The 12,659-nt window shown below is 35.1% G+C and overlaps 1 protein-coding gene across 1 annotated transcript; it reads left to right on the top strand.

The window, feature by feature from the left end:
- The first annotated feature begins 1,452 nt into the window (after window positions 1-1,452).
- Window positions 1,453-6,302, top strand: LOC117615922 ((DL)-glycerol-3-phosphatase 2). Its single transcript, XM_034345103.1, has 6 exons — window positions 1,453-1,758; window positions 2,244-2,468; window positions 2,681-2,741; window positions 2,936-3,083; window positions 3,471-3,550; window positions 5,842-6,302. Exons 1-6 carry the CDS (start codon window positions 1,680-1,682, stop codon window positions 5,972-5,974), a joined length of 726 nt encoding a protein of 241 aa, XP_034200994.1. The 5' UTR covers window positions 1,453-1,679; the 3' UTR covers window positions 5,975-6,302.
- The last annotated feature ends 6,357 nt before the right edge of the window (window positions 6,303-12,659 follow it).

Raw genomic sequence — 12,659 nt, 5'->3', positions numbered from 1 at the left:
CTTGCAAAAAAATTAGACAAATTGGAAACCATTTCGACATCCAATTATGTCATACAAAATCAATGAACACAGTGCTTCAAGAAAGTACTAAAATTTCAATATTTCAATTGAGTGATCAAATGATATCGAATTCAAATGATTTTTGGTGGAGATGATCTTTGAATGAATATCTACAAAATAGACATGTTGAATTAGTGAAATATGATACAGAGTGGGCCTTACAAGGGTGTCCCTCAAATAAGCTTATTTGAGAGATCCCTCAACTGAAGCTCCTTGTATATATATTGGAAAATAAAATAATCTAGTCCTAGTCCAAGCATACACAAAATGTACGATAAGTGTTATCCAACTTAGACCAAGCCAAGATAGTCCCTAAGCATAGCCCATGCCAAGGCAGTCATGTGTAATAAATGAGGCCTAAGTGTTTAAGTTAAATACAAGGGCTTAGAGTTTCCTAGTTCTTTGAGGATTGAGATTGGATTAAGTCTATCACATTAGAGTTATTTCTAAGAGTTTCTTGATCAGCAAGACTCCTAGTGAGATGCTTATAAATAGAAAGCTCCCTTCTAGAGCTGAGACACTAAAGCTTTACCAAAATTCACCCCATCTAGAATTACTACTATAAGGCTTGTCTTCAAGGAGAAAAAAAGATTTCTCTTTTGTTCTTTGCTATGTTTTCAACATCATCACCATGTGTGAGTCAAGATAGTGTTTGATATGTTATTATTAGACATAATAACATGCAAAACCTCTTTTGGCGCAAATGACGCAAATGACAATTTTGATAAAACTTTGCTAGTAATTTTTCAGTGAGATCATATTCATTCATTCATGGTATAACACTTGTATTTTCAAATGCAAACTGATAATATAAACTCATTGTTAACTCACATTATAACATGCGGATTAATATCACGTGCTTGAAACTTGGGCCCCGTTTGGTTAATAGGAAAGGAGACTTGAGAATGGGAAATCAATTACTTTCCTATGTTTGGTAAGTCCATGTATGAGAAATCGTTGCCTGATCCATGGGAAAGTAGGGAGGAATGTGAAGTCATCCTCCCAACTTAGGTTTTGTTTTCCCTCATCATGAGAACGTTTTGGGAAATGAACTAACATTAAATACTCATTTTTCATGACCATTTTGTCCCCATTAACAATTTAGAATTACAACATATCATTAAATGTATTCTTTTTTTATTTAATTTAATATGTGTATAATTGAAAATTTATACAAACTTTGTTTTATATTCCTACTCAAAACAAACATGGGAAATGAAATAAAATGTTATCTCCCTGTTACTTTCCCAGTATTACTAAACATGGGAAATGAATCTTCCATTTTTCATCCCTTAAAAAATAACATGAGAAATATTTTCCATTCAAATTCATTCTGTAAACCAAACGTGGCCTTGTTGATACCTAATTGCTTATCAACTTATTAACTGCCTTTACCAGTAGAATTTGTGGCAGAGTATAAAACGACCACCCGGTCCGGCCCATATGGATGCTTTGGAAGTTGGATCCACTTCCAACTCTATGTTAAGACTTTGCCAGCGACTAGCTTTCCCAAATCCTATTGCTCCTCCACCACGTTCCTTTGTGCATTCTTCTTCATCTTCCTCCAAAAACTATCCATTTTTGCGCACAAGCCAGAAATTTCAAGACTCCGTTTTGCAATGACAAATCCATCTCAAGCTGTCTCGAGCAGAGGACCAATCACTCATGTCATCTTCGATATGGACGGCCTCTTACTCGGTAATTTTGTCAAACACTTTCCGTGCATTGTCTCTCTTTACAATCTGTTTGTGTATCGTCCTCGTTTCTCTGTAGTTGGGCTCTTGCCACGCATGTTACACTACCACATGACAAGTTATTGCTTGTGGTTTTTGTTTCTGATAATTCTGTGGACCAATTTGGGTATTCTATCTCTTTTTTTGTTGTTTTAAGTACGGGCTGTTGTAGTTTTGGGTTCTTTCTGCTCTTGCATACTATGCTGAGCTTGGCAATAGAAACTATATTGGTTGACAACAAATATGTTGCTAGAGCTTCGAACATTTGCAATTATTTTTGCTCAGGAATTTTTATTCTGTGCTTGATAATAATTAATGACACAACATTCTTTCATGTTGTTTTTTATTAATGAGTTATCAAATAGCTTGGTTGTTAAGTTGGAGGATTATGGTTTATGCCCAGATTCTAGGAATGAAACTGCTGATCTGATATGATTTTTGCTGATTCAGACACAGAGAAGTTCTATACTGAAGTCCAGGAAATTATACTGGCTAGGTATAATAAAACTTTTGATTGGTCTCTGAAAGCCAAAATGATGGGGAAGAAAGCAATAGAAGCTGCTCGGGTCTTTGTTGAAGAGACTGGAATTAGTGACACCCTTACTGCTGAGGACTTTCTAATTGAAAGAGAGGCACAGCTGCAGAGTATGTTTCCGACAAGCGATCTTATGCCAGGTACCATTGTTTGAGTACTATGAAGCACAGATATTTGCATGCACATGCCTGCTTCTATTTGACTTTTATTTGTACTCCTTATGTTCTAATCAAGTACCCATTTTAAACTTAATCGTACCCAGTTTAGCTTTCTATTTGCACATGCCGAATATCATTAGTATACATAACGGTTCTGCTAGTTTTAATTTATCTTTTTCTATGCTAAATTGTAGGGGCTAGCCGCTTGATCAGGCATCTTCATGAGAAAGGAATACCGTTTGCCTTAGCAACAGGGTATAGTTCCTTTATTTATGTTTTCATTTTGTACTTATAACCAGTTTTACCAAATGCAGATCTAGAGCAGTTTGTTTATAGCATGTTCATTAACTTCAAACCTTTCAACCTTTTTGAGTCGTCATAATTTATAGTATACTGAGAAAATCCAAAGACTGGCACAAGCATCACTTGTTTATAAATATATATTGCAGTTCTCATAAGCGGCACTTTGAATTGAAAACACAACGCCATGGCGAACTTTTTTCATTGATGCATCATGTTGTCCTTGGCGATGATCCAGAAGTTAAACAAGGGAAGCCCTCGCCGGATATATTCCTTGCAGCAGCCAAAAGATTTGAGGTATAACCATCTCAGATGTGTTCCTTTGTTATATTAGTTTTCTGACCCCTGAAATGCTCGACACATAGGCATGGCGTCCCAAAATGACTAGTCACAAATGGGGTTTTCCGTAATCAATTTTATAGCCCATATGAATAAACACACAATCAATGTATTACTGTGCACTTGTTTACACAACTTATACACAAACAAAATTAGGATATCAAAATATTCAGCATGATTTGATTGTCACAGCAACAAGATGGTTATGACATTAGGTTATGATAGTTGTGGGAATATCTGTTCAGCATGGGCTGTGCTATTATTGCTCCTTTACTCATTAGTATTTTCAGTCAACATCAGGAGTGATTATGTAAACGTGACTGATGACAAGATTTGTGTAAACAGGGTGCCCCAATTGATCCAAAGAAAATTCTGGTGTTTGAAGATGCACCCGCTGGAGTTCTTGCAGCTAAAAATGCTGGGATGTGAGTGCTATAATTTGAATTTTTTTCTTGTGTAAAATTTCAGTTATCATATCATATAGGGTAAACTGTCGATTTTACCAAGTGTCAAATCGGGGTTTAACTTCTTATTTTTTCAGCCAATTTGTGTTACAAACTTTTTAAATAGGTGAATGTGGGCTTTACCATCAACTTTTAGGATTCCATCCAAATTTCCCCCCAAAAATGCACGTGAGGCACTTTTTTCGGACAATTTTGACATTTTATGAGATAAAACAATAATTTAAAATTTAAAATTTAAAAAGTTCAAATTAGAAAACAAAAAAAAAAAAAGGGGGGAAAACCACCCCAACCTCACAGTTCGCCCCTCCCCCTCCCCGAAACAAAGAAATAATAGGAAGAACAAAACAATAAACCAAGCAAATTCACTAATTAACATAAAGTAAATTTGTGCAATGCCCATATGTCCGAAGACTGAAGAGAGATTCGTAGCTGGTACTTGGCAAACTTTCTTAAGTTGGTTCTTTCTGAAATGGAAAACAAAAAGTACAAATCACAAAAATATGGATTAAATAACGAAATTTTCAGGTGGGATTCTCCCAAAATTCAGTACTTTTGTAGTTACAAACAAAATCAAAGAGGGAAATCGTACTGTGTTTAGGATCGTGGGGTGGTAGTCAAAATGAGAATGAGATGATGGCCTGGACTGCTGTTTTTTCTGTTGCTAGTGTTGATGTTTCTTGCAATGTGTTTAATCTTTGGATACAATGGGGGATGAGAGAGAACTCAGAGAAGAGATATCGGATGGTGTAATTTATGGACAGGGAAGGCTGAGATTTGGGGAAGAAAGGCTTCCACAGCTCATGCTATTCCTCTATGAAATTTCTGGATTCAATGGGATCTGGAAGAGGGCTTGTAGATGTTGTTGGCCAGGCTATTGAGTAGTAGTACAAAGGAAGGAGTTGCAGCATGAGCTGCGGGGAAAATGGGTGACGGAGGAGCTGGGCCGTTATTTAAAGAAGTTAGTAATTCAGATTGGCTGAAAAAGAAAAGTTTTATGCCCCAATTTGATGCTTGGGTAAAAGTCAGGGGGCAAAACGGCAGTTTACCTATCATAATAATTCACTTTCTCATCATATTTGCCAAATTTTGGAAAAATCTCCAAATTTGATTCAGATGTTGAAGGTTGATTGATAATGTGAGTACGAAAATTAAAAACAAGTTGTTAAGTCAATGATATTATTGCTATAGACCTGTGTACATTTGCTGGTTTGGTTGCCAGACATCAAAAGGACACCTATTGGCTAAATGCTTGGTAAACAGTCGGTGACATTCTTATCTGTCTGTAATTATCTAGGCATTAATAATTTCACAAATGAAAGGATGTGATACATGTTTATCTTTTATAGAATAGAACATTAAATATATAAAGAATTTTTTAGCGAGACAATGGGGGATTTGTTTTGAAGTATTGCAAAGTGGACTTGCCTACTTGGGAGAAAACTAAACATTATATGTCATGTTAATTTTGACCTCAATATTAGAATGATTGAATACAATAATTAAAGAAGGACAATGAAGTTTACAAACTAAATGTGAAATATAGTAGTACATGTCTAGAGTTTAGCCTGAAGATCTGACATCCTCTTTCAAACCAAAGGGGGGTTGAGCCTACATGCTTGTGCCCCCAGCCACTGATCACGTTGCCATGAAACCAAAGAACTTGAGCCATAGGCAGAATTGGATTGCAGTCTTGTAGGCTTAACCACTAATGGAAGGGCTAGAAACATTTCCTAACGCCTTTGAATGAGGCCTTCTTTCCTTTGGCACGGAAATGAGTTTTTGATTATTAACCGTTTGAATCAGTAATGGATGGGTAATATGCATTCAGAAATGGAAGGACATAATGAATCTGTAGTACTGAAATGAATGCTTTAAAGTAGAGAAGTTCTGCTTGCAAACAAAATTCAAAATATGCATTTGTTGCTTGTTCCCGATTGAACCGGAAAGACCCTGCACCAAATAGGTAATTTGCCTTCTCTACTAGTGCCGTACATTGAGTCACCTCTTCATTAGAATCTAATGATTTTTATGGCTTGTTCTTGGTGGCATCCCAACTTAATGACCTCCAATAGAGGTCGTCTGACCTTTATGTTGTTTTGAATATTTGTTCTCTGCTTTTGTGCTGCAACATTGAACTGTCTACAGTATCTGCATGCCAATATTATATTTATAACATCTACAAAACACCGACTTTTTGATTCAATGGAACATTTTGAGTTGGGTTGCTAATATTTTAATCACACTCTATGCAGGTCGGTTGTCATGGTTCCAGATCCAAGGCTGGACAGCTCTTTTTATGATATTGCAGACCAAGTTGTGAAATCCCTGTTGGATTTAAACCCAAATGATTGGGGTCTTCCTCCATTTGAAAATCCAGCGAGCTAAACTATGCTTTGTGGCATATTTATGCTGCAATAGGGAAACAAGCAACTTTTATTGATTAGAATTGAAGGCACACCTTGATGGTTTTTGCCAGAATATCATTCTTACGTTATTCTAAAACTGGTCAGCCACTTCATACAGTGATTATTGAATTTTCTGTTTAAAAATCCTTGCTGTTTCTTATCAGTAGCTTTACATGTTAGAGCTTTTGACAGATGATACATAAGTACACCTGCATCAACAGCATTTGGTCAGAAATTATTTCGTACAACGCTTCGCAGCATTTTGGTTAGGAGTAGAATTGCTGAAATAAAATATTGATATTCTGCAACCCTTTTGTAATACTTTAGGTAAGTTGTAAATTAAGGCCAATTCGCTGAAAGGAAATTCAGAGGTTATGAAAGCAATTGTCACTTAACAATGTAACTTTGGTAGAGGATTACGTGGGTTTTTCTCTTATATCATAGAAGTGAATGTTTAGCTTTAGACATATTATGTGTATGGGGTTCTTCTTGAAGTTGTTGCAACAACAGGATCATTAAGTTGAGGCGTGATTGAACATGATAGATGGTCAGGATTGATGAAGAGGATTGTTGAAAATGATAGGCTAATTTGGGAGTATATTAAGTGGGATACTTGTTCATCTTAAATTTGCTTGATAAAAATAGAACCCTATGGAATGAATATTTGTGTAAACCCCCCCTCCCCCAATTGTTTGTACTAAAAAAATAGAACCCTACACATGGACTCCATTGAAGAGGCTCATGTTGCCATTGTGGAAGTTGGTTGAAATAGTTTACGTTGGAGCATAAATCTTCGGGTCCAACAATAATCTTATATACTTGTTTGAGAAGTATCACATTTTTTTCGCTTGCCGAAATGACGGTGGATGGGGGTACTGGTAAGAAAACACTTCAACAATTAGGCCCGTGTTTATTTAGAAAAATTCCCATAAAATATAGAATAATGTGATACCCTTCTTTCTGTGAATATCATATCATGTCGTTTGATTGTATCTCCACTTCCACAAGTTTAGGATGCATGAAACTTGCTTGTTACTTGAGGGTTAATTTTTGCTCACATTTACTTGAATTCAATTATGGTGATTAAGTTAGGGATAATGTCAATGTATTGTGCAAGGTACATGTCAGCCTCCAACAAGCATCATTTTTTTTTTAATCCAGAAAAGATTGACAAGTTGACAACCATGATTCATGATTTCTTTTATATGGTTTTTCACTGATTTTAGATTAAATTGGTGGTTGAGCATTTAAATTGACAAGATTAAAATTAAGGCTTTTATGACCTAGGTTGGGCCACACATTTAAATGCCTACATGCATGGTGGTTGCTATCACGGAGTAACTGACTGGTTGTAAGCTGTACAATCCTTAAATGGATTTGATGCTGAATTTCGCTGGTCATGCAAGACCTTAATGTCAAAGGTGCATTAGAGCAATTCCACCCCAAAGGGAAAGGCAAGGTAAGAACAAGGTAAGGTTTATCACTATTGACGTGAATAGTGACAGCTCTTGTATTTTTTATTTGGATAAATTACTCAAATGGTCCTCAAACTTGTACGCGATTTACATTTTGGTCCCTAAATTAAAATATTAGTCCAAATGGTACATAAATTCTATTTTAATCGCCCATTTGATCCAACCGTTACATTCTGTCAATATTGCTGTTAAATATAAGGGCAAATTGGTCATTTCGTACGTTAAAATAAAAAAATAATTAAAAAAATAAAAACTCAGTAATTGGAATAGGGGAGAAGAAATTGAAGGGAGGGGGTTTGGGTCTCATGATTTTTTCCTCTCTTTTTCTTCAATTATTTTCTAATTTTGTATTTATTTTAACCATATTTTATTTATTAATTATGAAAAGTCGTATTTACCCCTAAAATTTGGTTACATTTAACAGAAAATGTAACGGTTGGATCAAATAAGCGATTAAAATAGAGTTTATGTACCATTTGGACTAATAATTTAATTTATGGACCAGAATGTAAATCGCGTACAAATTTGAGGACTATTTGAGTAATTTACCCTTTTTATTTTCACCCCAAAGGGCAAGGACAAGGGTAATTACTATTCACTTTAATTTATTTTCTATTTTTTATACTGAAATCATTAATTTTGACAAACTTTTCGGATAAGATTTTTGGTTATCACGTGTCACTATTTATTATAAAATTCTCACTTAAAATTCAAATAACATTTTCGGATATGATTTTCAATTGCCACATGTCCATATTTTGTTACAACATTCAGATCTCAAATTTCAAATAAGATTTTCGGATAAGATTCTAGGTTGCCACGTGTCGATATTTATTATAAAATTCTAATCTCAGATTTTAGATAAGATTTTCACCCTCTAAAATTGCGCCACGTGTCATCTCTATCTTCTAAATCCCTCTATAAAACTACACCCTCAACTCAGACTTCTCACACTATATCTTCTATATCATTTCATTTCTCAGATTTTACAAAACACATTCTACTCTCAATGTCTAACTTGATGAGGGTGTTGGAAAGGTAACAACCATAAGATGAAGAAATCAGGCCCAGACATGCTGAAGAAAATCGTGAGTTGGATGAAAAAGAAGAAAGAAGTTGTTTTAGCGGTGGGTATGCTCAATCAATCAAGGCAATCACCACCGTCATCGTGCCCCGAATGTGGACAGACATAGGCACTCTTGGGGTAAGAATCGCTTGGAAGATTACTTTATCCTAAATTCATTATATCTGGTTTCTTATTTTCGAGAGAGATATAGAATGCAACTCCATTTGTTTCAAAAAAAATCATGCATGATGTTTGTAATTACGACACATACTTCGTTTAGAAATAAGATGGTCTTGGGGTTTTGGGTCTTCTTCTAGAGCAAAAACTTACAGTTGCTTTGCGGATGCTTGAATATGGAGTATCTGTAGACTAGGCGGATGAGATTGCTAGGATGGGGAAATCAACTATCCTAGAGTGCTTGGTCAGATTTTGTGAGGCAATAGAAAATCTCTACAGTACTTCTGCAAACCCACTCCTAGGGACCTCCGAAGGCTTCTACGAAAAGTCGACGCTCAAGATTTCTTAGGCATGATTGAAAGCATCAACTGCAGGCACTGACAGTGTAAGAATTACCCAACTGCTTGGCACGAAGATTACGGGAATAGGAAGGGCAAAAAAAGTATAATTCTGGAGACCATTGCATCATTCGACACTTGGGTTTGCCAAGCCTTTTTCGAAGTTGCCAGATCTCAAAACGACCTCAATGTGCTTGGTCAATACCCAGTATTCAACGATGTCTTGCCAAGGCCATTTTCGTTCGAGGCAAACCCAATCTTTCACAAAATTCTCCATGAATTTTTCTCCACATATGACAGAACTTCATCTCATTGCCTGTGATCAGGCAATGATCAACTTTCACTCAACACTCACACAACAAAATACCTTCCTAAGTTGTCCACGTGCCTCCAGCTTCGATGGAAGAGGCCATTTGTTTTTTTTGATAGAAATAGAAAGTAGTATAAAAATTTGAGTGGAAGGTGAGAAATATTGGAAGGAGAAGAATTTCTATGAAGATTTGGTGTGGAAAGTGAATAATATAGTTAGGTATTTATAGGTAAAAAATCCAAAATTTCTTGGGTTTTTTTTTTTAAAAAATTTATAATTTTTTATAATTAGATTTTTAATTTATTCTTTTTAGCCAAAAAAATCACATTCCTTCGGATTTATGAAAAAAAATTTATCGGAGCGTCTGGGAAGCACCACGTGGCTTCTTCCCGTTGGTTTCTGTCAGCGTGACGTCACGGCTGATGTAGCAGCCTTCAGGCAACAACCCAAACAATTCTTGCCTGTGGACTTGCCCGGGCTGGTGGATCCTACCCGGGTTGGACCTTGCCCGCTGGAGCGGTTTGTTTAGCATGGGCCTGCCTTTTGCCTGCCGTTGCCCCTTGTGGTGGAACTGCCCTTAGAGGTCGTCAGGAAGCATGGGGTTTTGCCCTATTTAGGATTAGATGAGCACCATTTTTATAGACAACATTATGCCTTTGGATTTAGCAAAAATGATATCCAGTGATTAATTTTAGGGTTAACTACATAAACTTTTGAGGTTATTTTAAATTGGATACTCCACACACTCACAAATTCACGAAAACTCTACTCCCAATTACATCTGTTAGTCTTTGACCCCCAAAAAAAAAACGAAGTACATCTATTAGTCAGACTAACATCCGTTAGTATCAATTTAAAATGACTCCTAAAATTTGGAGGGGTTTTAAGTAGTTAACCCTTAATTTCATCTCTCTCATTCTCTCAAACAATTGAATCATCATAAAATTTGATTTTCTTTAATATGGTAATATTTTTCTTCTCAATTTTGAAAGATGTCTCAAGTTTGAACCCTCCCTTTAATTTACAAAAAAATTAACACAAAACAAATAAACAAGTCAATCTCTCTAGTTTAGTCAGCCAAGTCAAGCTCTGAGTTAGGGCTGGCAATGGATCATGTTGTGTCAAGATCATAAACGTGTCAAGAATGCTTAACTCAAATCCGACCCATTTAATAAACGTGTCGTGTTTAGTTCGAGTCATGTTAAACAGGTTAGCTGGTTTTTTTTTTTTTTTTTAATTGAGAAATTCTATGATTGCATTCATAATTCAGCCAAAAAAGCCACTAGCCACAAATGGCCAATACAAACTAGCCACAAAAGGGCCATTATAATAACGGAGCGGTCTAATATCAAAAGTAAGAAAATCAGGTATGTCTCCACCAACGATCAGGCAAAATCGAAAAAACTCTGGCATAGGCATCCCAACTAAGATTGCAAACTTAGAATAATAAAAAAGAGATAAAGCTTGAAAAAACCAAGCCATAACAATACAAATAAAACTCTCACCAAAGAGAGATAAAAAGTTCTCACAAAGGAGAGATGAAAAACTCTCACAAAAGGAGATGTGAAAACTACACAGAGAACCCAAAGAGTCTCTGCAACTTATTCTAAACATAAAGAAATTGCAAAGAAGATGGTGGTGGAGATCCGACGCCGAAATGCAGGTGAAGATCCGACGCTGAGCAGCAGCCGCCAATAATGATTGGATGAAAATCATAACAAATAAAAAGAAGGAATAAAAAAAACAACGAAGACCCACATCTCAAATTCACAAGGTCATAAAAAAAAAACAAGTAAAAAACTTGAATTTGGAAAATTTAATAAAGTAATTGCACTTTGTAATTTTTTTAATTTTTATATTAAAAAAATAATTATTATATTTTGCCTCTCTGTATGTTTGATGATTGAGGAAGAGGAATTTAAAAAATGAAGAAAATGAAGGGGAACTAAATAAACGAGTTATGTGTATTTCACCGATTGATATGACCCGTTTATAAACTTGTTATATATGTATTTTAGCGGGTTGACTTGAAATTCAGTCGTTTATTAAACGGGTCATGTCTGGTTGACCCAAAAATTTAATCATGCAGATTAAATCACTAAATTTTTGTGTAGATTTCGAGTTGTGTATCAGGTCAATATCGGAAATTGCCACCACTGCTTTGAGTGTTAATGCATGTGAATGATTTTAAATACAGAATATGAAACCACCAGCCCTTTTGGTTTGTTTTTCTTATTACAACACAATGCCCTATTTGATACAAACTTTTCATCCTTCGCATTTTCAATTGTTTAATTTTGTTCCCCACCAAAGACACCATTGATGTCGATGATGCCACTTGTTGGATTTGATTGAGACTTTAAGATCATTTATAGAATGAAGTGCTAATTATACTGTATAATGGTATTTAGGACCAGACAACTGACAAATTTAAATAGAGTACAATGTGGAAAGGCTACTTCTACCCTCTTTACTGTTTGCCTATAATTGATGTTACTTTATTTAATTTTTGAGGTTCAATCTAGCTAGATACTAATTACAACATGAATTTTTCTGTGTGTTGGGGCCACCTAAAAAGAGACGTCCAATCTAAGGTATAATCAAACCCCATACCTAAAATACCGTTTGGTTCGTGAAAAAGATTTAATGAAAAATTGAAGATTCTTTTCTCATGTTTGCTAATGCTAGGAAAGTAAACAGGAAATACCACTTTATTTCATTTCATATGTTTTTTTTTTTTTTTGCATAGGAATGTAAAATAAAGTTTGTTTAAGTTTTCAGTTATATCAAGCAACATAATCCACCAATTAACTACATATTTTAAGTTTTGTTATCGAATTGAGGATTTAAAGGGATTCAAATTTGAGACATCTTCAAACAAAAAGCTAGCCATATGTGGCTGTGAGGAACTATCTATTGAGAGCTTGCTTGTTAAGTGTCTTATGACTATATTACCTTCTTTTTCTTTTTTTTTATTTATCCAATGACTATATTAAGCATAAATATCATATGTAAGCTTAAAGTTATTCCGGTCTTCACATTAATCAGTAACAAATAAAAACTAATTAACAACGTAATTTATTTCATTATAGTTTAATTTAGATTTTAAGACAAATTAAGGATAAAGGCTATGCAAGTTTTATACAGCTAGCTTCTTATGAACGTACATATCCAGAAGGTATACATGTTTATGAAGAAATTGATCTTCAATTATATATCTATCATAAAAAATATAAAAACCCAATTTTATTTAACCTCACAAACAAATTAAGTTACTACATTTTGAAAACCCTAGCCCG

This window comes from Prunus dulcis, chromosome 1, assembly GCF_902201215.1.
Source record: "Prunus dulcis chromosome 1, ALMONDv2, whole genome shotgun sequence".
Lineage (NCBI taxonomy): Eukaryota > Viridiplantae > Streptophyta > Magnoliopsida > Rosales > Rosaceae > Prunus > Prunus dulcis.
This window is presented reverse-complemented; position numbering and strand designations above follow the sequence as displayed.